Source organism: Prionailurus viverrinus, chromosome E3 (assembly GCF_022837055.1).
Source record: "Prionailurus viverrinus isolate Anna chromosome E3, UM_Priviv_1.0, whole genome shotgun sequence".
Lineage (NCBI taxonomy): Eukaryota > Metazoa > Chordata > Mammalia > Carnivora > Felidae > Prionailurus > Prionailurus viverrinus.
In genome coordinates this window covers 11,445,882-11,471,208 of record NC_062576.1, presented here as the reverse complement: position 1 = coordinate 11,471,208, position 25,327 = coordinate 11,445,882, and the positions used below count along the sequence as shown (strand labels likewise).

The following is a 25,327-nucleotide window of genomic DNA, read 5'->3' as shown; positions in this document are numbered from 1 at the left end:
AAAAAAGTTCCATAGCCAAAGCCAAAGTCGATGTGGGGAGGCATGATTCACTGGCAGTCATTACTGTAAAAATACACATACAGGGGGGAGCCTGGGTGGCTCAGTCGGTTGGGCGGCCGACTTCGGCTCAGGTCATGATCTCGAGGCCCGTGAGTTCGAGCCCCGCGTCGGGCTCTGTGCTGACAGCTCAGAGCCCGGAGCCTGTTTCGGATTCTGTGTCTCCCTCTCTCTGCCCCTCCCCCGTTCATGCTCTGTCTCTCTCTGTCTCAAAAATAAATACACGTTAAAAAAAAAAATACACGTACAGGAAGGAACACCAGGTGGGCCTGCATTCATTTTAGGGCAGGGCAGAGAAGAAACCACAGACGGAAAGCTGGAAAAACCAGAGCAGGACCAGAAGGGGGCAGGGCTAAGGAATCAAGAGAGAGAGAGAGAGAGAGAGAGAGAGAGGTGAATTCTACTGGGAAAGCGCCACACCAGAACTAGCATGACCTTGACAGTGGGTGTCTCCTCGTAGTCCCAGCCTGAAACCATCCTCTGGATTGGGCAACCCGAAGGTCAGCATCTTTAACAGCTCAGCATGGATTCCTGTAGTTGTGTCACAAAAATCGTCAGCCCCAAACACGGCTCAGTGAGAGCGATTCTCCCAGGCAAACCGATGCCATCTCCATTGGCAAACTTTATGGTGGTCTGGCTTGACCAACGAGAAAACTCCTGGTGTCGCCGAACACTTTCGGCCAAGACCACAGTAAGAAATAACCTTTGCATCAAGATCCAGCACGCGGGGGCGCCTGGGTGGCTCAGTCCTTTAAGCGCCCAACTCTTGGTTTCGACTCAGGTCGCAATCTCACGGTTTGTGAGTTCGAGCCCCACTTCGGGCTCTGTGCTGATGGTGCGGAGCCTGCTTGGGATTCTCTCTCTCCCTCTTTCTATGCTCCTCCCCCACTTGTGCATGTACTCTCTCTCAAAATAAAGAAATAAACTTAACAACAAAAAGATTCAGCACACACACGCGTGCGTGCACACACACATGCACACACACCTGAATGCACATATGGACCCACATGCCAAAATTAAAGTTTCCTGCAACTTAGAAAAGATGATATACTAACTGCCCTTGCTCCGTGCAAAACTCTGGCATTTTCTTTTTTTTTTAAACACCAGTCAGGTCCTGCTAAACTAATTTCACATTCCACTCATGGGTCATGGCCTACAGATCAGAAAATACTGACTTATGGAACACCTGGGTGGCTCAGTCGGTTAAGCATCTGACTTTGGCTCAGGTCATGAGCTCATGGTTCGTGGGTTCAAGCCCCGTGTCGGGCTCTGTGCTGACAGCTCGGAGCCTGGAGCCTACTTCCATTTCTGTGTCTCCCTCTCTCTCTGTCCCTCCCCTGCTCATGTTCTGTCTCTCTCTCTCTCTCAAAGATAAATAAACACTAAAAAAAAAAAAAAAAAAGAAAGAAAGAAAATACTGACTTAGGCCATCCAGCGCAGAAGTCAGAAAAGTGACTGAATCCTATCTTTAGCCTTGTCTGTTTGGTTTCACCAGTTGCTTTGTTGTTGTTTTCTTTAACTGAATGTGACACCTTCCGACAGGCCTCCCTTGTCCCATTCCACTTATGACTGTCTGATGCCGAACTGGTTCACACACCTATGTTACTCACCTGGGCCCTGAATGCATTTCTGTTTGGGCCTTCTAGATCCCTAGATTCTGAAAGTGTCGCGTTTGCATGTATGCCCTCACCTGCCAGTCACATTGCAGGCCAAAATCACCGCCTTCGTGGACGTGAGATTCTAGCAGACGAAGACAGACCCACCAATCAACCAACCAACAAAACATAAACATATTCTTTATTAGAGGGTGATAAATTCTTTCGTGGAAACAAAGCGGGAGGGGAGGGGATCAGCCAGCTCTAAGAGCTACCAGATTGCAAGCTCCAGACCCCTGTGTGTAAACGAGGGGGCCTCGGAATGCTCCGACCTGACCTCACAGACGAGGAGGGCTGAGAGAGAGAATATGGGAGGGCAGAGCCGGAGTCTTCCTCAGAAAGAGCCTTCCCAGACTGCCCCAGCAGGTAAACCTGACCCATCACGTCCCCAAATTACTCTGCCAAAGAGCAAAGCGCCAGCAACTTTAACCTAGACGGTTTCACACCAGTCAGCCAGTAAGGGGAAGCGTCCCAGGCCACGGTCACTGGCACACTGCCTCTGCGGTGGGAAGCCCTTCGGATCATTTCAGACTTTTCGCTAATTCGGCCTTCGCAGCCCCCATCACCCTCCCTCGCGCGGGCTAAACGGCCACCTCATTAGATCTGCATACATGACCCCTCTCGACCGGACTCCTGGTGACTGCCTTATCTCTCGCCTCTCCTCCCTCACATTTTCCGCTCCAGCAAAGCCAAACACAGCCCAGTGGGGGCTTTCACGCTTCTGTGCTTTGGACACGCTGTTCCTTCTGCCTGGAAGGCCTCGGGCCTCCGGCCCCGCCCCCCTCCTCGGCGAGCTCCCATGCATCCTTCAGAACCCAGCCCGGATGACCCCTTCCCCCGGGAAGCCTCCGCTGGACCCCTCGGCCCCACCTCTGCCGCAGCACCCATCTCTGGTTTGCTTCTCCGCACCCTAACCAGAGGTTTCTAGCAATCTCCCACCCCCCGCCCCCAGACCCGGGCCTCCTCCCGCGCCGGGGCTGTGCGGGCTGCTCGCTCGCACCCCGGGGCGCCAGGTCCCGAGCTCGGGCTCGGAGTGAGAGCTCGCAGCTAGGCCCAGGCTGGCCCGAGCGGCCCCCGGCCTGCTCCGCACCACCCCCCCCCAACCCCCCCCAACCCCCACTCCTACCCCGCCTCCCCTGCGTCCCGGCGGGCGCCCGCGCTGCTGCCTTCCGCGGGCGCCGGGCCGGCCCCTCGCGCGGCCGCCCAGCCCCCGACAGCCCCTGCCGGCGGCGCCCCGGCCGCGCGCGACTACAAGTCCCGGCACGCCCCGCCGCGGCCGCGCATGCCCAGCGGGCCGGCGTTTGAGTGGCAAGTTGTTTGTTACAGCGAACACCAGCTGCTCTCCGCGCCGGGCGCCGCGCGCCGCCGCTCCGCCAGCGCTGCCGCCCTCGCCCGCCGCCCGCCCGCCGCCCGCCCGCCGCCCGCGGCCCCTCGCGGCTCGGCGGGCCTCCCCTTTGTCCGCCCCGGGCCGCCCGGCGCCGAGCTCCCGGTCCCCGGGCCGGCCGCCCGCGGCGCTCGGTGCCGGCAGGGCGCGCAGGGGGCGGGGGCCGCGGCTCGCCCCCCGCCGATGAGCCGCCGCGGAGCGCGGGCGGACGATGGAACTCCACATCCTGGAGCACCGGCTGCAAGTTGCCAGCGTCGCCAAGGAGAGCATCCCGCTCTTCACCTACGGCCTGATCAAACTTGCCTTCCTGTCCTCCAAGACCAGGTGAGCGCGCGGGGACGCGGCGCCGGCCGGGGAGAGACAAAGAGGCGCACCCGGGCGGCTGTCCTCGCCGCCGCGGCTCGGAAAACAACTTCGAGCCCCGGGGAGCGCCCCCGCCCCGCCGCCCGCCTTGTTTTCGACGAAGCCGCCCGATCTGCCCTCGAGCGGGGTCCTTCCACCCCGAGCCCCGCCTCGATGCACCCCCGCCGCCGTCTCCCGCCCCCCCCCACCCCCCGCCGCATCTCGGCCCGCTCCCTCCCATCCCCTCCCCGAGATCCGAAGGGCCGGGGAAGCTGCAGTGACGAATCCGTGAATGAATGAACGAACGAATGAATGAATGAAAAACAGGTGTGGGGACGCGGCAGTGGAAAAAACAAACTAACACCCCCATCCCCCAATCCCTCGGCTGGGCCGGCCCCCGTAGCCAGGGCCGGGGGAGGGATTCTGCTGAGCGCGGCTACCCAGAGAGCAGAAAATCATAAAATCATTAGTGGGTGTTTATCTCAAGGTGTCTGTGAGGGCTGCGGACGGCGCGGGAGGCCGGGGGGAGGGCCCGAGGAGGGGCTGCGGGTGAGGGTCGCGGTGCTTCTGTCTCCTCCAGGTCCAGGAAGGTTGGGGGGGGGGGGGGGTGTTGCCGAACCGTGGAAGGGGGAGGAGCAGGCGTGTTTATGGCTCAGCCTCGAGGCTGGGCTTGGATGCTGCAGGGGGAAAAATAGTTGAAGGCCTTGGGAGGTTGGGGAAGAAACAAACAAACAAAAAAAACCAAGTTGGATTTTCTCCTGCCCGGGTCAGGATCTGACTGTGTGAGCCCCCCGTGGGTGCTTGGTTTGGGGTGTGTTTTTTATGGTGCCGGAGCCCCGTGGAGTGTGAGCGAGAGCTGGCCGCTGTAACTTAAGTCCCTTGTTTGTCCACCATTGTGACTGTTCAAAGCCATGAAGTTGTTGCTGGTTGGGTCTTTCGGGGTTGGGGCCAAGGCGGTTCCCCCTGGCTGCAAAATGAATGAGTACATTACAGGTCAAGGTTAAGGTTAAAATGACAGGCCCCTAAGGCTGCCCCCTTGGGCGCTGAGCCCAGGGAAGCTGTGGGGATGCAGGGAAAATAATTCCATCCGAGCCTCTTATCTGCCTGTTAAAGTTCTTGCCTGGAAATCTCACTTTGATGTGTGTGTCTGAGCGGGCAGTTTAGTCCCGCCATTGTTTGCCAGATGGAGCGAGCCGGATCCGCCGGTGGGATCTTGTATACTTTCTTCTCCCGGCCGGGCTGCTTGGTGGGGTATGGAGGGTTGAAAACCTCTCCTTTGCTGGGCCCTGGGCTCCTTTGATGGCAAAGGTAATTATTAAACAGGTCATTTGAAAACAAAAGCCAACAGCTGAAATTCTGAACCTTCCCCCCCCCCCTCGGCCCCCCTCTGGCTCTTGACCCCCCCTCCCCCCCAGCCCTCCTCTACCTGCCCTCTGCCCCCCACTCCCTAGCCTGTCTTGTGCTTCCGAGGCTGGAGGTGAGAGAAACCGGCCTTGTTTTTCCAACCCTTGGCCCTCAGCCCCAGGCAGCCCCCTGGCTGATGTGCCGGCTACCATTCAAACCAGGATGATGACTCAGGCTGTGGCTGTGTGGGGCCTGGGTGGGTGCTGGGAGGAGGGGGCATTTGGGGGCTTCTTAGAAGGGCAGCAAAGAGCCCCTCCCTCTGCCCCTCGCCTTCTGTGTAGGGACTGGCCCTCTTCAGCCCCCACCGCAGGGTCCAGTCTAGAGGACTCACAGACATGCTGGGAGGGGGGAGCGGGAGGGGGGAAAGGAGGTGGGAGGAGCAGTGAGCCCCTGCTGACCTGTCGGACCACAGAATTGAGTCCTGAGTCCCCCTTCTCTGTCCCCTGCTGGAGGCAGCTGGTCTGTGGCCCAGGTGACCAGTCCAGGCTCCAGATGACTCAGAGGTCAAAGGTCATCCCCCGTCTCCAGGGTCTGGCTCCAGAAGGTGCTTGCCTCTTCTGCACTCTGGGCCGGAACACTGCCTTCAGGTTGCCCCTAGCCCCTCACTGCCTGAGTGACCGTGACCGTGACCATGGCAGGGTCCCTTTCCTCCTCTGGCTCTCCCTCTGTCTGTAATGGAGACAGCACCATCTGGCCCCCTGCTTCTCCCAGGGCTGCCGTGTGCAGCATGGAATGATTGTGGCCATTGGCTTTTTAGCAAGTAGAAGGGGTGTTGGGTGTGGATGTGTGATCGAAGCTATTTTCAATAAAAAGTCCCCCAGGGCAAACTTTTGCTCCTTTTTGATTCTTCCACCAGCCCCTGCCCCCAAGTGGTGGCCCATAGCCCTGTCGTTTGCCCCACCCCTCCCCCAACCTAACTTTAGCCCAAACTAGTGCAGTATAGACGCATACAGCCCCCTCCCCCAGCGTCTCTGTTAACAGATTCTCCACCGCTTCCTGTAGGGTCATATCCTTGGCATGGCCTTTGGGATCTAGATCCAGAATCCTCGATCTTTACCCATTCTGGCCAATACTCTGGTCACCCACAGTTTCCTTTTCCTTCCCTTCACACCTCTGTGCTTTCGTCGTTCCGATTCTGTCCGGAAACATGCCCCTCTGCCGGTAAACTTCTGTTCACCCCTCAAGAGGTAGTGATACCACCCTGAGCCTTTCCTGATATCCCCCGCCCCCACTTCTCTTTATCCCCAGCAGACTTAATCACTTTTTCCCTCTACTTTCCACCTGGGTGGAGGGTTGGGGAAAGACGTCGCATCGGCAGGGACCCCACTCTGGGTGGGGGTGCCGCTGGATCTAAGAGATGCCGAGGTACCCTGCCCCTCCCTCTTCCGAGCCCAGAGCCTGATGGGAGAGAAGGAAGACACAGTTACAATAGACCAAGGTGGAGTCAGGGAAGGGGGTCAGGTGGGGTAGCAGACAGGCCTGAGGGAAGCCTGGGAGGCTCCCTGCAGGAGGCGGCATGGGACCTTAGGGCTTTCAAATAGGAGTTAGCCAGGGGGGAAGGGGATCCTAGTCCAAGTTCCTGCACACGCCGGTCCACCGCTCCGCGAATTGGGTTTTTACACCTCCTCTGCGAAGAAGGAGTCTGAGGCTCAGAGGTCAGGTGGCTTGCTCAAGGTCACGCGGGTGAAGTGGCAGAGGCAGGATTCGAAGCCGCAGCTTTCTGGCTGAAGCCCAGGGACTTGCTATTCCAGGTTCAACAGTTAGGTCCAGCTCTCCCGTGGGCCGCACGCTGTTCCAGAGCCTTTGGGAGCACAGAGCCCAAGCCCTAGGCTTCCTGTGTCCCTTCCGCCCTGCCCCTGTGGGCCTTTTCTCTCCCAGGAATGCTCACCGCTCGGCTCGGCTCGCCGCTGGTCACCTGCCACCTCCACTTGGCACTTCCACACCGCCCCGTTCAGGTGCTCCCTCCCTGTTCAGCCGTCCTGCACAGCACAGCGTATTGTTGGCTTCTTTCTCTCCCACCCAGACGCCAGCCTTACCCTCAGGATGTTTTTTGAGAGTCATTTTACTCACTACTTCCCTCCACCCCCACCCAGTACCAGAGATACTGGAGCAAACCTTTGATTTCACCCTCCCTTACCAAGAGGTACAGATGCCGGGTTTGGAGAAGGAAGGCGGCTTGCTCAAGGTCACACAGCTGGGAAGAGACAGAATTGGGATTTGAACCAGGTCCTTTCTCCGCTGTGCTCAGCACACTGCTTTGTAGGCACTTAGTAGCTGCCTGTTTGATGGATGTCCGACTCCTGCACAGAGTGACCCAGATTTCAGCCAGTCCCGTCGGAGTGCCCTGGGGGCTGGAAGAGGCACCTGGAGAAGCGAGACCCAGCGCCCCCTGCCCCCTGCCGAGGTGTAGGGCAGCATCTGGGTATGGCTGGATCCCGCCCACGGCACCGCGCGGGAGGGCGAGACCCTGAGTGAATAAAATCAAGGCCATCCACGGAACTTCTCTGCCTTCGGGGTAACCTGGGGCTCTGCAGCCCGGCTGAGGGCTCACTGCAGCCCTGCCTGCCCCTCCCCAGCCTCACCTGTCCCGGCCTCAGCCACAGAGATTATTTCTCTTGCGTGCACGCGCGTGTGCACGCACACACGCCCTATGGCCCAAAGCCTCAGACCTTTGTTCTGTCTGCCCGGGACGTTATTCTTTACCCTTCCCCCTTCCTCCGCCGGCTCATTCTTTTTAGATTCCATTTTCACCTCACCTCCTCCAAGAAGTCTTCCCTGAGTGCACAAGCCGAGCTTAGACCCTTCCTTCGCGACGATGGGCTTGATCTCAAGAAGGTCCCAGCCGCGAGATATCAGCAGGCTGCTTTGGGCTGCAGATAACAAAAAGCCTTGACTTCTCTGGCCTAAATAAGAAGTGTGTGTGATAAGAGGTTGGGAGTCAGGGCTGCTCTAAGGTTAATAACTTAAAGGCTTGATGATGTCCTCAAGGACCCAGGTCTCCCCGTCTTTGTCTTTGGCCATCCTTGGCATGACGGTGTGGCTCCCTCTGGAATGGCCGGGGCAGCTGCAGGCTTTATTGGCAGCTCAGGAGGAAACCGAAGGGAGGGAAAGGCCCCTTGCCTCCAGAATGTCTCTGAGAAACCTCTCCAGGAACACTCCCCAGCCCCGCTCTGCTCCTGCACCGACTCCTGGAGCAGAACTGGGTCACATGAACAGGCCTGCACCAGTCACTGCGCAGGGGATGAGACCATCGCAGACCAATCAGGATCCATCACTGCAGGAGGGGCCCGCCGCCTGGGGGCTCAGGGCCAGGGGGAGGTGGAAGCCCACCAGTGTCCTGTAGGACTCAGATTTGCTCTCCGCGGCCCTATAAGGCAGAGCTGGGGTCCACTGATGAGTATATAGGGAAAACTGTGACCGCTCCAAGTCGGAGTTGGAATATTCCCATTCTACAGATGAGGAAAGCAAGGAACACACAGAAGGGGCAGGGCTGGGATTTGAACCCAAGAAGTAAGGCGGTAAAAGCTGTCCTGATGACCAGGCAGCCAGGCCTAAGGGCCCGCCGGCTTGGATGCCCCGTCCCCAGGGGCCACTTAGCAGAGGTACCGCTGAGAGGTCATAGCAGCAGAGGGAGGACAGGGGCAAGGTCATCATCCTGAGATGCATTCAGGTGGCAGGAAGCTGTAAGACCCCCTCCACCCCCCCCCTTTTTTTTTTTTTGCCCATAAAATGCTCTTATCTTTAAATTCCACCCAAGGAAGTGCATCTCATTCGACTGGCAGAAAAAGCGCCCAGGTGAGTATGTGGTAAGCAGGTGCCCACAAAAACCCACACCGCCCACCTGGGCCAGACCCACAGCCTGCAGGTGTTGGGTGCGTTCTGACCTGTGTGCGCCCATTCGTGTTGCTGCCTGTGGGAAATCTTGCCAACAAGCCATAGTGAGCGCTGAAGATTTAAGAGGCATTTCTAGGAGGGGTGCCTGGGTGGCTCAGTCGATGAGCATCTGACTCCTAATATCGGCTCAGGTCGTGATCTCACAGTCGTGGCATTGTGGCATGTAGATAGATAGATAGATAGATAGATAGATAGATAGATAGATAGATAGGCAGGCATATAGGCATATAGTTAGATAAATAGATAGACAGATAGATAAATTTTAAAAGGAGGCATCTCTAAGAGAAAAGCTCAAAATTGCAAAAAGTCCATCCAAAGCCCTCATCGTTTTCCTGAGTGCCTTGGGCTGAGGCCACCACTTGCTTGCAGCTTAGGGAAAGGTGGGCTAGCAGCGGTGTCCGGGCCTGGGACCGGGCACCTCGGGTGGCATCCCAGCACTGCTGCCTCCTGGCTGTGTGACCTTGGGCAAGTTGCTTGATGTCTCTGTGCTGTCAGTTTCTTACCTCTCAAACGGGGATCATGATCATGCCTACTGTCTAGGCCGCCGTGAGGACTTAACAAGACATGACAAGCGCTTCAGCGGAGTCTGGTCCACTATAAGCTCCGATAAGCGTTAGCTGAGAGAAAATGCCCTGGTTAAGCTGGCGAGTGCCAGGGCGGAGGTGGAAAAGCCCAGGGCTAGGAGACTTTTTACGGCTCGGCACACGCATATACTCTGATTCTAGCAAGTGGAGATTCTGTCACTGCTCTCCAGGAACCTGCCTGAGGACCTAGGTCGCTTAGCCTCGGCAAGGGGCAGCCAAAATGCTATAGGACCCCAGAGCTGCAAGCGGGTAAAGCTTCCTGGAGGAGACGGCACCATTTGAGCTGAGCCGGGGCAGAATGGGAGGACGGCAGGGGGTGGAGGTGTGGAGGATGAGGGAAGACAGGCAGCTGGAGGGGGTGGGCACCGGTGGGTGGGGAGGGTATGCGTGGAGAGCACGGGGTGGCCCCAGCTGCCGGGCGCCAGGTATGGAAGGCACAGCATTGTCCTTGGCCTGCCCCACATCCAGCTGTTTGGCGTGATCTACCTGTCCTCGCCCGTGCCCACTGCTCCCGCCATGGCCCGTCCTTCTCATCTCTCCCCTGATTTAGCCAGACGGCTTTCCCCTGGGTCCCTCCGCCTCCAGGGCTGTGCAAGTGGCGAGCACAGCCAGAGCACTCCGGGCAGGGGACACAGCACGAGCAGAGGCCTGGAGCCTGGAAGGAGAGATGTGTGCAGAGTGCAGGCTGTGACTTGTGGTCGGTGGGACGACAACTTGTGCTTGGTGCACGTGGCCGTTTCGTTCATGCAGAAACCCGGCAGCGTGCACCTGCTGTGTGCAGGGCCCAGCGGGAAACACAAACGGAGCTTCTGTCCAGTGGGGAGAAAAGGTGCATTCTCCACCCGAGATCAAGGGTGAGAAACCCAGAGGAAGGGGGCAGTGGGTCAGGTAGGGGCTGAGCGGAGGCCGTGTGGCCCCACTGGAGTCTGGTGCTGGGGCAGATGTCACGGTTCACTCTGCTTTGCTCAAAAGCCCTTCTCAGACCATCCCCTGCTTCCCCCCCTGGCATCGTGAATGCTCAGTCTGATTTCCTCTGTCCCGTCTGGCTCTGTCCCGTCTCTGCAGCACACACGCCCTATTTTAGAAGCGGTAGTTGTTAAACATCCGAAATTCTTCGACGCTTTTCCCTTCCGAAGCCAGGGCTCCCCTTCATTGAAGCGGGGCCTGGATTAGCGACTTTCTTCGAACAAGCAGAAGGTGGCAGAAATGACGGTGTAAGCCTCCGAGCCTCGGACGTAAACGGATAGCTTCTGCCTGGCCGAGTCTCTCAGTCTCTGTCTCCCTGTCTCCCTCGGGTCCCTTGCTCCGTGGGGGCAGCTGCCATGTCGCAAGGACAGCGAAGGAGCCCCGTGGAGGGGGGACTGAGGCCTCCCACCGACAGCCGGGCACCTTGAAAACAGACCCTGCTGCCCCAGGCAAGCCTTCCAGTGAGCACAGCCTTGGCCAGCACTTGACTGCAGCCTCCTAAGAGGTCCTCTGCAAGTGCCCACTTTCCTAACCCCTAGGACCTGCGAGAGACATAGAAGTTGGACATACTTTCAGGCCACTGAGTTTTTGGGTAATTTGTTACGCAACAAGTAACTCACACAGTGACCGCAATTTATCACCCGCACGGGGACACTTTGGAGAATGACAGGGCGCACTAAAAATAATTACCCTGGACAACACGGCAAACCAGAATGTGTGGTCACTACAGCTTTAGTCCAGCCCGACAGCCCTCACCGGTCCTCAGACTGAACACGGATGACCCCGGGGGTTGGCTCCTGCCTCACCTCCTCCAGGAAGCCACCCTGAGGCTGGGTGAGTGGTGTCCTGGGATCACTGGCACCTCGGGGTGCAGAGTAGGAGGACTGATCCCCTCTGTCCTCACTCCAGGTGCACGTCCAGGCCTTAGGACCAGCGCTCTATGGCACCGATTCATTTCTGCCCGGAGCCTGTGGGGTTTTTTCTTACGACGACCTCTGGGGGTACAAGGAACCAGCCCCGGATGGACCCGCCCGGTCCCGCCAGTGCTTGGGGCCCATTCTGATCGTCCAGCAACCAGACAGGCCCACCGAGATGTATGGCAGCTGACCGTGCACAGTTTGTTGTGAGTGCGTTCGATGAAAACGTTTAAGGGGAGGGGCGCCTGGATGGCTCAGTTGTTCGAGCGTCCGGCTCTTGATTTCGGCTCAGGTCACCATCTTGCGATTTGTGGGTTTGAGACCCGCCTAGGGCTGTGTGCTGATGGTGTGGAGCCTGCTCCGAATTCTCTCTCTCTCTCTCTCTCTCTCTCTCTTTCTCTCTCTCTCTCTCTCTCTGCCCCTCCCCTACTTGCTCTCACTGTCTCTCTCAAAATAAATAAACTTAAAGAACTTACAAGGGGAAACTCACCTCTAGATGCCTTACATCATCCTTGCCTTAAATGCAATATATTGGACATACCCCGACCTCTGAGCTCTATGCTTAAGATCTATGCTTAAACCCATGTTTATGGGCTGCAGTATTCATAATATAGCCCAGAGGCAAAAGCAGCTTTGTGTCCGTCCACGGGTCACGTGTGGTGCATGCGTTCAATGGAATACCCGTCAGCCTTAAAAAGGAAGGAGGTTCTGACACCTGCTACACCGTGGATGAACCCGGGGGGCGTTACACCGAGTGGAATAAGCCATTCACAAAAGGACATATAGAGTACTGCCTGATGCCACTCACATGACGTACTTAGAGCGGCCGGATGTGTAGACACAGACAGTAGGACGACGGCCGCCAGGGCCTGGGGAGCGGGGGGGTCGGCTGGGGAGGTTGTCGTTCAGCGCGTGCTGAGTTTCTGTTTTGCAAAATGAAGAGAGTTCCGGGGAGATGTCGCACAGCGACGTGATGCACATAACGCTACCGACCTGCGCACTTAGAAACGGTTCAGGTGGCGAGTTTTATATCACGTATGCTTTGCAAAAATTTCATGAAAAGAGAAAAAAAGCCCCAGGAGCCTGGAGAGCATGTGGAAGCCGAAGGGCTGGATGACGGATTCAGGCAGAGGGAAGGAGCTGACATCCGGCAAGACAGCTGCTCAGAACGTGTTCTCTGTTAGCTCGCTTGGTCCTCACTGTGGCCCTTATCACGTAGGTACGGTCACTGGCCCCATTTCCCAGAGGAGGAAACTGAGGCATCGCACGGATCAGTTCCTTGCCCCAGATCACAGAGGCCAATAAGGGAAGAGTAGGGGGTGTTTTATTTTGTTTTTCAAAGTTTATTTATTGTGAAAGAGAGAGAGAGAGAGACAAGCAGGGGAGGGGCAGAGAGGATCCGCAGCGGACTCTGTGCTGACAGCAGGGAGCCCAACGCGGGGCTCGAACTCACGAACCGTGAGATGGTGACCTGAGCCAAGGTCGGACGCTCAACCGACTGAGCCACTCAGGCGCCTCAGAGTAGGGTTTTTTGGTTTTTTTTTAATAACCGCTTTACTGAGATCTAATTCGCATACCATGCAGTTCTCTGTCTTCGAGTTTACAACTTGGTGGCATCCACTGTGCTCACGGAGTTGTGCAACCATCACACCTGTCTAATTCCAACACATTCTCGTCACCCGCAAGAAACCACACCCGTTAAGCAGTGCCCGCCCTCCCCCCACCCTTCCCCAGCCCCCGGCAACACCCGTCTACCTTCCGTCTGTCTCTGCATTTGCCTCTTCCGGACATTTCTTTTTTTTTTTTTTTTTTTAAATTTTTTTTTTTTCGACGTTTTTTATTTATTTTGGGGACAGAGAGAGACAGAGCATGAACGGGGGAGGGGCAGAGAGAGAGGGAGACACAGAATCGGAAACAGGCTCCAGGCTCTGAGCCATCAGCCCAGAGCCCGACGTGGGGCTCGAACTCACGGACCGCGAGATCGTGACCTGGCTGAAGTCGGACGCTTAACCGACTGCGCCACCCAGGCGCCCCAGTGGACATTTCTTTTCAAGGCAGTCGCACCACATGGTTCTTTGCGACCGGCTTCCTTCACTTGGCGTTCTGTTTTCCAGGCTCCCTCACGCTGTGGCTTGTGTCGGGATGCCGTTCCTTTTCACGACTGAATAATACTCCACTGTATGGCCGTGCCGCCTTTGTTTATTCGCCCACGGATGGCCATGTGGAATGGCATGGTTTGGCCGTCATGACTAACACTGCTGTGGACACCTGTGTGCACTTGTTGGCGTCGACCTGTGTTTCCGTCGCTCTCGGGTGTTTGTGTACCTGGGAATGGGCGTAGACATCATACGCCATCGCACGGTGACTCTGCGCTTGACATTTTTGGACACGATTTCTCTAGAGTTTCTTTCCTTATTTTGAGAGACAGAGAGCAGGGGAGGGGCAGAGAGGGAGAGAGAGTCCCAAGCAGGCTCCACACTGCCAGCACAGAGCCCGAGGCGGGGCTCGAAGCCACCAACAGTGAGATCGTGACCTGAGCCCAGATCAAGAGCCGGGTGCTCAACCGACCGAGCCCCCCCCAGGCGCCCCTGTGCACTGAACATTTTGAGGAAACACCGGGCTGTTTTCCACACCAGCTGTACCTTGTAACATACCTGACGTGTGGGGATTGGAACCTGGGGCCGCTGGCTGTGGAGTCACCGACTACCACATGAGCTCAGTGTGGGGAGGAGCCTGGAGGCCCTTACTGGGTGACAACGGCCGGGGCTGCCGAACCTCAGAGCCACTCTGTTGCTTTGTGGGCAAACAGGATTCTGGGGAAATGATAGCCTGCGTAAATGCCTAGCCTGCGGCCGGCCCGTCCCATAGTCCTTCTGGTCCCGAGCTGGCGGGAAGTTGGGGTCACCTGCGTGGTCACACCCGTGAGTGGAGGTGAGGACGTGTCCTATATGGGTTCCGGTGCCTCCTGGGGCCCTCAGAGACTGCTCTGGTTGTCACCGGTCTTGAACAGGTGTTTGCTGGAGGGGTGAGCTTCTGGAGGGTACATCGGCCCTGGGGTGGCCACACCTGGTGGGGAGGGCCCCGGTGAGGTGTCCGTGGAGGAGAGCGGCCCCCTCTCTGACCCAGCCTAGGCTGTAGCCACCTGATCTGAGCTGGGGGCTGCCAGGAGATGAGCAGGGAGGGAGGGAGCCAAGGAGGGAGGGCGAGTGAGGTCAGCCCTCCCTCTGCACTGGCCGAGCCCTGGGCTGTAACCAGGTGCTGATTTTCAAGGTAGGGTTAATTTTCCCTCAAAGGCTGGCTCTCCCCTGAAACCAGGCCGGGCCTCCTGGACGCTCCCCTGGACTTTCCCCTCCACTGTCAGGGCCTCAGCCTTCCTTTAGATCCCTTCCCCACCCCATGGTTGACTCCCTTTCCTGAGCAGCAGAGGCAGCGGGTGGAAATTTGTTCTCAAAGTTCAGTGTTTTTCCTTCAGAGCTCAAAAGTCACCAGTGCCGTGACCGATCTGGGGAATTTACAGCAGACAAAGCTTAACCTCTGCGATCTTTCTGAAGCGCCTACTATGTACCGGGGCTTTGCGCCATTCACCCCCGCCACGGCTCCGTGGGCAGGAGAGGGGCCCACCCCAGTAACCCGCCCCAGGTCACACAGCAGACACGTAGCAGATCAGGGTTCGGGCGGGCTCCCCTGCTCCCAGCCCTTCCCTGCCTGGGCCCCGCTTCGCTCATGCCCGCTCTTAACTCCGCACGGAAGATCTTACTCGAGTGGCCGCTTCTCTGGGACGTGCCTGCCACGGTCAAGAAAACGGGTTTTCACTCCTGGGTCTGTCGCTTGATCAGCGGTGTGACCGCAGGCAGGTTGTCAGGAGCCGCCCCCTGGGGCTCAGTGGCCTCACCTTTAAAATGGGCAGCATGGTAATCAACCTCTTTGGGTTGCGGCGACGAAATTTTAGGTCGAGGGCTCGGGCGTCCAGCACGTGGCAAGCTGGTTATCCGTAGGAATTCAGCAGATGTTTATTGAGGACCCTGAAGGGGGCAGCTGCACGGAAATCTCATCCCTTCCCGCACACGTGTCGCCTGCTCTGGGGCTGAGTGTGGCCCTGCCACCTGAGTCCCGGGCCCTGGCCCTGCCCCAGGGTCCTCGTCTAGAACACGGGTCAGCTGGTGGCACAAGGCAGCCTGGGGAGGTTCTGCCCAGGTGAAGGCAAGCGTCACAAAAGGCCCAGTCTGACAAGGGCAGGGGCTGTGTTTGCAATCACAGGTGGCCTTGAGCATAGGGACTTTTCCGTGCCCATCCCCCCTGGGGGTCCCTGCACGGCCTTGACCCCTCTCCGTCGTCTTCAGGATGCAGACAGAGTCCTGCGTGTCCACACTGCGTGGTTTGTGGGCGAGTCTAAACGTGGCGTCAGAGGCCTCGGGGTGGGTCCAGAGCTGTCACCCTGGCGGTGTGAGCCGTGACAGCAGGGAGGAACCCCACTGACTCCCGTTCTTCTCAAGGGTCAGAATTTGGAGACTGCAGGAGAATCTGGAACACTGCCATGGAGCTGTGGGGCGGGAGAAGGTTTCAGAAGGCTCCTAGGACCCTTGCCTCCCTTAACCGCCTCAGGGGTGAGACTGGGTCGGGGTGAGACTGGGTCAGGGCACTGAGGGACGGGAGATGGCCCCGGCCCTCCCATCCGGGAGCTGGGACCTGTCCCTGATTCTTGTCTCCCCGTCCCATGGCTCGGCCCCAGGCAGGTGCAGCTCTGAGGTGGGGGGAGGGCTCCATGGTGAACTGTCTGGGAGAACTCGTTTGCACCCACCACGGCTGGATGCCCTCCCCCCCCCCCCCCTCAGCTCAGCAATCCTTTGGGGACAGGTTGCCCACCCAGAATGTCACAGATGGGAGCGAGGGGACCAGAGGGGTTGCAGGGGTCACCTGTAAATGACAGGCTGCCGTATCAGCTCCCGGAGCCGGGCCTCCGCAGGCCCCCGGTGGGTGGCCCAGATGTCAGGAGGACCCGCGCTTGAAGGCAGTGAAGCCACGTTTCTTTTTTTATCTGTTCTTTCTAAATACTCTTCAGAGTAGCTCTATTCAGAGTGATCTTCCCCCCCCCACCCCCCCTCAGCTTCCCTCTGGCCATTTGCCTCCCCCAGCCCTTCAGTCCAAATTAGCCTGGTTTAACCGCCTGTAGTCAGGTTCCCCTGGAAAACAGAGAAGGTGCTAGCGTCCGCATCACAGGGCTGTTCGCAGGGTTAGTGCGGTCACACAGATCAAGGGCTCAGTGGGTGCCTGGTCCGGAGCCCAGCGCGGTCAGGGTCACAGGACCTGGAGGCGGTGGCATTTGTAAGATCCCACGTGTCCCCCTGTGCCGTGGGCCTGCTTTGCATTTGTGCTGCTAGAATGTCCCAGAAAAGTCAAAGCATTGGGAAAACACCCTGTGTTAACGCCCCAAGGAGTGCTTGTTCCCAAAAGCCGGGACCCCTGAATCCTCCCATAGAGTAAAGGTTCTCGCATCACCCCCACCCCCGCCCCACAAAGAGCCGTCTGTCCCTGTGAGGGCAGGTTTCCTCCACACTTCGCCCCTGCTCCCGCAAAGGAGGGCCCTGTGGGAGCAGCTCAGGTGAGCATGTCTCTGGGAAGCCTGTTCTCCAGCCTCCCGAGGGCTCATCTGTCACCCTGAGGGGCATCAGGCCCTTTGGACGGTGGCTGGGGAAGGCAGGGCCTGCACAGGGGGAAAGGTTCTCCCTTTCTGTTTGTGACTTCCTTATACCTGGCCCTTGAGGCTTCCTCCTTCCTCACCAGCTCACAAGTGGGTCTGGATGCCAAGCCTATGCTGAGTGCTGGTTCCACGGGGGCTTGGACCTCAGCCCCGGAGTTGGGGACAGCCAGGTGGGAGTAGACAGCTCTGTTAACCCTTAATCACACACACCGTAGTCTGGAGAGAAGGACGTGCTCGGGCACAGGGAAGGAACAGCATGTGCAAAAGCACGGAGGCCTGGGCGGTGCAGCCCATCGTGTGCTGGGGCAGCATGGGGGCTGGAGGGAATGGCCAAGGGTGAGGGTATGAGGGGAAGACAGGGTGGCCACGGGAGCTGAGGGGGTCTGCCCAGGCTCTTTGGTTGGGATCCGTTTGTCGGCCTAATCCCAGGGCCAAAGAAAGCTACCAGGGCGGGAGGGCAGACAAGGAAGAGGACGGCTGGGGGCAGGGCCCGGTAGGAAAGGAAGTGAGAGAGAATAAGGTGTGGAAAATAGACACTAGCAAAATCAGGATTTCGAACTGTGGCTCAGGCCATGATCTCTCAGTTCATGAGTTCAAGCCCTACATCCGGCTCGCTGCTGTCAGCACAGAGCCCTCTTTGGATCCTCTGTCCCCCTCCTTGGCCGTCTATACCCAGGAGAGTTGAAAGCAGGATTTCGAAGAACTCTTTGTACACCCGTGCTCCTAGCAGGCTGTTCACAGCAGCTGAAATATGGAAGCAACCACGGCTCCACGAAGGGATAAGCAGAATGTAGTCTGTGCACACGATGGAATATTACACAGCCTTCAACAGGAAGGGGACACTTCCTTCCTGCCCCAGCACATGAACTCCGGGACATTATGCTCAGTGCGATATGTCAGTCACAGAAGGACAAACACCACACGATTCCACTCACGTGAGGTGCTTAGAGTGGCCAGATTCATACAGACAGAAAGCTGGGTCCTGGGTGCCAGGGACTGGGGGAGCGGGAACGGGGAGATCCTGCTTTAGGGGTACAGAGTTTGAGTTGCTCCCATGGACTCTTGGGATGGTCGGAGGTGATGGCCACACAACAATGCGAGTATGTGTGTTACCGCGGAGCTTAAAAATGGTTAATAGGGCAAACTTTGTGTTCTGTGCATTTTAATACGATAACGCATACAGAATTGCAATGCAGAAATGCACATGGGGGGCGCCTGGGTGGCTCAGACGGTTGAGCGTCCAACTGTGGCTCAGGCCATGATCTCTCAGTTCATGAGTTCGAGCCCTACATCCGGCTCGCTGCTGTCAGCCTGTCAGCCTGTCAGCACAGAGCCCTCTTTGGATCCTCTGTCCCCCTCTCTCTGCCCCTCCCCTGCTTGTGCTCTCTCAAAAATAAATAAACATCTAAAAAATGCATACAGAGTAACAGCAGCAACCAATCCATGTTAGCGAGAATAAGAAGAAAATCGAGGCGCAGGGGATGGGGGTGGCTGGAGGGAGAGGACTGTCCTGGGGTCGAGACAGATGTGAGTCTGAATCTCCTCTGTGCCGCCCGTATCCGTCTGCTTGGGCTGCAGTAACAAATACCACAGACCAGGCAGGCGGAAGAACAGACTGATTTCTCACACTTCTGGGGTCTGGAAGTCCATGATCAAGGTGCCCGCCTCTGCTGGTCCCCGTGAAGCCTTACAGATGGCCGCCTTCTCCCTGTGTCCTCACGCGGCCCTTCCTCGGCAAGTGAGATCTTTCTCTTTCTTTTATGAGGATGCTAATTGCACCCTAGGGGTCCCACCCTCGTGACCTCACGTAAACCCAATCATCTCCCAAAGGGCCGTCTACATTGAGGGGTCAGGGCTTCAACGTAGGAACTCACAGGGAGACACGGGCATTCAGTCCATAGCACCCCTGGAGAATTCTTTCGCTTAAGTAAATCACTGTTTTCTTTTCTGGAAGGTGGGGGTGCTGCTGCTGCCCGCCCCCAGGGTATTGTGGGAAACCCGTTGTTCGTGTGCGTCCATTGCCCAGACACCCAGCAGGTGTCTCAGCAGACCTCAAGCGTCGCATGCCGTCTGGAGATCTTGGGATACCTCCCTCATTTGTGGTTCACCCGGGCTCACCCAGCAGCTCTACTGGGAGCCCTGCAGGGAGAGAAGGCAGAATGCACCAGGGTCAGCTTTAGGATAATGGGTCATTTGGCCTGTTAGGTGGGTCAGGGTCAGAGTCCCCTGGACCAGAGGGTTACAGATGGGAAAGAGGTGGTGCACCCGTCTGGGAGAGGCAAGGAGCCCCATCCATTCTCCTGGCATCAGGTCATGGCCAGGATGTCCCTGGGCTCCAGGTGGGAAATGACTGCCGGGGTCACGGTGCAGGTACACGGCGGGCTCCTGACGCCATGCCCCTAACCGCTGAGCCCCTCCCTCCCGTACCCTCTCGGCGCACCCCAACGTTACGCCCCTGCCTTTGCAACTCACCCCGGTCCTACCTCCTCCTGCAGGAAGGCCTCCTCACCTCACTGCTTTGTTTTCTCATTTGTAATTTTGGGGTAGATAACAAAGTCACAACTTGTCATTCCAAAGAGACACAAAGGTGCCCGGCGATAGCTCCCTCCCTCGCTCCCCTGTTCTTCAGCCACGTGGCTCCTGCCCCACCGACGACGACAGGGTTCGTGGGGACTCTTGGGGAGATAAACATACGTAAACTTGCGTCTGTGGTATTTTCCCTCGTTTTTCTTTGCTTTCGTAACATAAATTGGTATTAAGCCACGCTCACCGCCCCCCGTTCCGCACTGGGTCTTTCAGCTGACCCTCCCCTTAGCAGAGATTTCTGCCCAAGTCCCGTCCCTCCTTTTAACTCTTATGCCATCAGCCACAGAACAGGTGACTGGCATGTCTTCAACCTGTCCCCCGCTGGTGGACACTCGTTCCCAGCCCTCTTTGTTGTTGTTGTTGTTGTTGACAGTTAATGCCATAACATACCATTCGGGACACGGACCTCATCTTGCCTGGGACTGCGTTTGCAGGCAAAGGTCTAGAAGCTAAGCCGTGGGTCAGAGCCTCTGTGTGCGGGGGAGGTCCTCACGCGGCCCCTCCAGAGAGAGGTTCTAGTTCAGACTCGCGTCACGGTGTCGCGGGCCTGCCCTCACTGTCTTGGTGCCCATCGAGCCTTCAGACAGCCTGCTGGTTGAAAGTGCCCCCTTTACGTCCCCTTCCATTCTGGGGGTGCCTGAGTGTGCGTGCACATGCGTGTGGGCCCTGAGGTGCCTGGTCGCCTTCTTGTTGGGGGCTCTTTGCCACCGTTCACCTTAACCGCCCCCCCCGGCTTGCAGGACCCCGTGGGCTGCAAGAACCTTGGAGTCTTCCCCACCCTATCCCACCCCCAGCCGCTGCGCACCCAGCCGGAAGTCAGTCCGCAGAGTGAAAGCCCCGATTTTATTTGCTCCTGTTGTGTGGGTATTGGCTTATCTGGATGGCCAGCTCTCCCTCTGTCCCCCCGACGTGCAGGTGAAGGCAGCTGTCTGTCCACCAGGCCCTGCGGCCCAGGCAGTGAGACCCACACTCAGCCATCCCCAGTGTACCCAGCCCTCAGAGCTGGGTCCCTCCACCCAGGGAACACCCCCTTCCCGGATCCTGGGCTCGCTCTCTCCTCCACAACCGTTGGAGACTGTCCCAGGTACCAGGACCCCAGCCGTCCCACCCTCTGGCTGAACTTAACTGATTGAGAGGCTTCAGGCTCTGGGACCGGCTGGGCCCGAACAGTACCCTGCCCGGGGCCTGCATGGAGTGAAAGCTGTCCCCAGAGGTGACGGGTGCCACACCCCCACAGAAGCACCTTCCCACCCCAGGGCGGTGAGTAGGCAGCTTCTGGCCCCTTTCACCCTCAGGGGGCTCACTCCTGCCAAAGATGATCAGCCCTGGGGTCACCCACCTCCTGCGCAGTTAGAGAAGACGATGCCACGGAGGGTCTGACCTCTGGGGCCCAGAGGGTCTACTGACAGCCCCCACAGACCACTTACCTGTCACGTGTGGCACATTCTATCCACTTACCAGCTCATAGCCTTTGGCAGGGCGTTGACCTCTCCGAGCCTCGGTTTCTTCATCTGCAAGATGGGACGAAAACGCCGACTCGGCCGGCTTGGCCATTTTTACGCCGCTTTCTAGACTTTCTCTCCTTTTTTCTGTCACCACTGTCTCCCTCACTTTCTCTGTCTCGGTGACTTCGGCAAATTGAACGCGGCCCCGGGGATGTTGGCCATAGCCAAGTGAGAATTCTAATAAAAGTGAGCGATTTGTCCCAAAGCCCGTGGAAAGCCCTCAGGGCCTAGACCTCCTCCCCAGGGGGCAGGGCCGGTTGGCCGCTGGACTGTCACCAAGTGCTCAGGGCATCTCCGAGAGGCGATGACAGGCATAAACCGGGCACAACCAGATGCAGTGTCCTTGGGGAGGCAGTGCTGGGGAGGGTTAGGCTGTAAGGGGGGACCTGGCTCCGGGGCGGGGGGGTTTGCATGTGTCAGTTTTAGGCCCCAGTCTTGACTCGAAGCCAGTATGCAGTTAGCTAGAGTGCGGGGGGCCGTGAGGCAGCTGGGGCGTGGGGCTTGTAGGTGGGTTTCAGCTCAAGTTTGACCCCCAGGCCAGGTGCCTGAACATTCTAGAAAGCTCAGGGGCCAGTGACCTCAGTCCACGTGGTAAACGAAGCCTCGCTCTGGCTGGGCCCACCTGGGGAGAGCAGACTGGCAGGGAGGCTGGAGACAAGGTGTCACATCCGCCCCTCTCCTGTCCCCACCCACAGGCCTTGCCCCCATCATTTGGGTAAGTGCTGTCTTCCTGGGGGAGAAGGATAGCACGTTGAGTCCCTAGTTGTTGGCTGCTCTGGGCAGGACCAAGCTTCGCATCGCGGGCTCCACTTTTATTTCATGGATTTGGAACTGAACCCCAAAAAGAAAGGACTGGCCATGGTGCACGGTGGTCACACCAGTCCCCCAGGGTATGGAGCAGGCCCCGGCCCCAGGGCCCTGCGGGTGGTGTCTACTAAGAGATGTCAGGACGGCTGTTGCAGCTAAGACACGGGGGTGGCGAGGAGGGAGCGGGGCACGGCCTCAGCTCCTTCTCCCTCCGTGTGATCACGTGTTCCAGCTTCACACACTGTGCTGGGCCCTTCCCGGGGACCCCCTTTCTGCCCTCTTGTCCTTGAGGGTGCAGCATAGAGACCCCATGGGCGGGGTCCCCTCTGGGAAGCTCCCCCAGCTTTGTTCGCCCTTGACGTGGCTCCCCCCCATTCATGGCTGTGGGCTGAATGCCCGCGTCCCCTAAGACTCATGTGCTGACACCCTAATCCCAAATGGGGACAGTATTTGGAGATCAGGCCTTTAGGAGGTAGTTAAGGTCAAATGAGGTCAGAAGGGTGGGGCCCTGACCCAGAAGGATTAGTGTTCTTATAAGAGGTGACACCAGGGAGTTCGCAGTCTGCCTCCAGCCTCCAGAACTGGGCGAGATCAGTTTCTGTGTTTTAAGCCGCCCAGTGGCTGGTGCTGTGTTAGGGAACTCTGTGCCCTCTGTGTCCCCCACGCCACCCCTGCCCTCCCAGGCCCCGGCAGTGAGCACCAGTGGAAGGAGCCCAGGCTCTGGGCTTGTTCAGACCCTCTTCCTTCGCTGTGTCCTGAGCCTCAGTGTGCCCACCTTGGTAATGGGAGGGGGAAGAGCGAAGCAGGAGGTCAGGCCCCAGAGGCACAGCAAACAGTTTTCCTGCCCTTTCTTCGTGGCTCAAGGCTGAGCTCCTTGGGGGCACCTGGGCGGTTAAGCGTCCGACCCTTGATTCCGGCTCAGGTCATGATCTCGCGGTTCATGAGATCGAGCCCTGTGTCAGGCTCTGTGCTGACAGTGCAGAGCCTGCTTGGGATTCTCTGTCTCCCTCGTTCTCTCTCTCTGCCCCTCCCCTGCTCTCTCAGAATATTTATTCTCTCAGAACAAATAAATAAACTTAAAAATTGTTTAATAAAAAAGAAAAGCTGGGCTCATTTCAAGTGCTCAGGGTCAATGTCTGTCGTCTTCTCCCAGGAGCTCAGCAAACATCAGAAGGACTTTCTGGGGACACTAGTGAGTGCTGTGTCCCTGAGGGCCTTGCTGACATCACGGAGCCAGGATGGAACCCAAGCCTGGAATGGTCCCAGTGCTGACTGGGGGGGGGGGGGGGGGGGGGGGGGGGTGTTAACCACAGGGGAAGATCAGGGACCGGGGTGGAGGCTGCTGGCGTTCAAGCGAGTGGGGGACCGAAAAGTCCCAGAACTGCACCATCCACATTGGTAGCCTCTAGCCACATGTGGCTGCACAAACGCAAATTAATTAAAATCAAATCAAATCACGGCTTCCTCAACCGCACCAGCCACATCTCAAAGGGCTCAGTGGCCACATGTGGCCAGTGGCTATCGAACTGGACGGCGTGGGTGCAGGACGTTTCCGCTCTCCAGGAAGCTCTCCCAGGCAGCGCGGTTCTAGATCTGCTTGGACTGAGGTTCGTCTGCTTCCCGCTCGGGCACCACCACCTCCAGGATGCCCTCCCCGAGCTCCCGACACCCCAGCGTCTACCTGTTACCTGTCTCTGCTTATTCCCTGAATCCCGTCCCCCTCCCCCCCCCCCCCCCCCCCCGCCTTATATAAACACATCGTCACCCACAGCAAACAGCACTGGGCCCGTGGAACCGTGGTGGACAGGCCACGCGTTCTGACTCGAGGAGTGCCAAGGTACAGCCCAAAGCTCAGAGAGGCACAGGACATACCTGGGGTCACCCAGCTTGCTGAGAGCGGGGCCGGGAGTCAGAGCTCGTGCTCCTTCCTGACTCCCAACTGAAGACCCTTGCAGGGGGGTGACAGGCGAGGAGACCCTGAGCTGTGCCTTCCCAGGCTCTGGGCTTGGGCACCGGCGAACTGCAGAGGGAGGCAGGCCGCTCAGAGCAGCGGGCTGCCGAGACTCCCACTTAGTGTCCAGGGTTGGCACATTGGAGCAGGCCGCTTGCTTTGATCTGGGTTACATTTTTGCTCCACCTGCTCCTGACCCCAACCTCAGAGGCCGCCCGGGGAGCTCTGAGCCCCCTCGGTGCTCCAGGCGCAGACCCCACGAGCGATCACATACACGGGCACCCCTTGCCATCCAGGAACTTGACTCCCCCCCTCCCCCACCCAAACCCAAGACCCTTGAGAACTTTTAGGGGTCTGGGAAAGAAAAGGCGGTATTTGTAAGCCAGACGTGTTTTCTTCGGCCCACCCGGTGTGTTTTCAAAACATTTTAAACGCGGAGAGAGATCACAAAACTCCGGATTTCCGTCTTCTCTGGAAAATTTGGAAGACCTGTGACCCAGGACCCACAGGGTAATAGGTTATCAGAGCTGAGTGGCGGCTGACTCCCCTTTCAGCAGGGAAGGAGCCCCCCCACCGCCCAAGGCAGCCTCGATCCTTTCTGCTTCCTGCCCCCCACCCCCGCCCCCAGCCAGACCAGGTGCTGGACCCATTTGTCACCGTGTTATCACCGACCAGTTTCTTGGGTCCAGAAAAACACGTCTCTGTTCTTCTTTCCCAAAAGGGCAAGGAAGGAAACAGGCTGAGAAGGAAAACCTGCTTCTTGGTGCAACCCGCGGACGTTCCTGGGTGTTTGACATGCAAAGCAGGTCTTAACCCTGGTTCCCTTCACCCGATGAGCTCAGCCGCCTGCCCCTTGCGGGCCTTTGAGTGTAACCTCTGTTCTAGACATTTCCAAGCTCCTCCTTGACCGAGATCCACCCCCACCCCCGTCCTCCTCCTCCATCCCACCCCCGCTTTGTTTCCTGGCCCTGGGACCCCTACAGGTGCATCTGTGTGCAGCTCCTGATCTTGGGGGGCCCTCGGGCAGATACTGCTGACTTGGTCCAGACAGTGGTGGCTGGCTGGGCACAGCTCCTCGGGGCTCCCGACTGGAGGGGCACGGGAGGTGGAGGTCCGCCTAGGTGCCTGTCTGACATGGCCAAACTCACGGGCTTCCTTTCCTGGGTCCTGCGTCCCAGAATCCCCCGGGGTCCCCGCTGTGGGCTGCGACGGATGGAGCCTGAGCCCAGTTCCCCCCACCTGAGGGAAGACGGGACCCGAGCAGGAGCAGAAACCGCACAGGGACATTGCGGGGGACATGCAGGAATGACTCTCCATGCCACCAAAGTGGGCTGCTTAAAACAGACCCAATCTGTTGCCGTCACCACCCCCCCAACCCCGCCTCAGAGGTTTCAAAGCTTTTTTTTTTCTTTAATTTGATCATGCTGAATGGTTTTCATTAATTCATTTAATCAAAACTTTACCACCTCGTCTGTGCCAAGTGCTGGGCTAAGGTTTTTTTTTTTTACTTTTTTTTTTCTTTAATTTAAATCCAAGTTAGTTACCATATAGTGTAATAATCACTTCAGGAATAGAAT

The 25,327-nt window shown here is 58.0% G+C and overlaps 1 protein-coding gene across 1 annotated transcript in view; it reads left to right on the top strand.

The window, feature by feature from the left end:
- The first annotated feature begins 3,214 nt into the window (after nt 1-3,214).
- Nucleotides 3,215-25,327, top strand: part of CASTOR2 (cytosolic arginine sensor for mTORC1 subunit 2) — a 54,301-nt gene continuing 32,188 nt past the window's right edge. Inside the window, exon 1 of the mRNA XM_047837940.1 lies at nt 3,215-3,420. Within this exon, the coding sequence (XP_047693896.1) occupies nt 3,308-3,420 (113 nt within the window). The 5' untranslated portion in view covers nt 3,215-3,307. The remainder of the gene's footprint in view (nt 3,421-25,327) is intronic.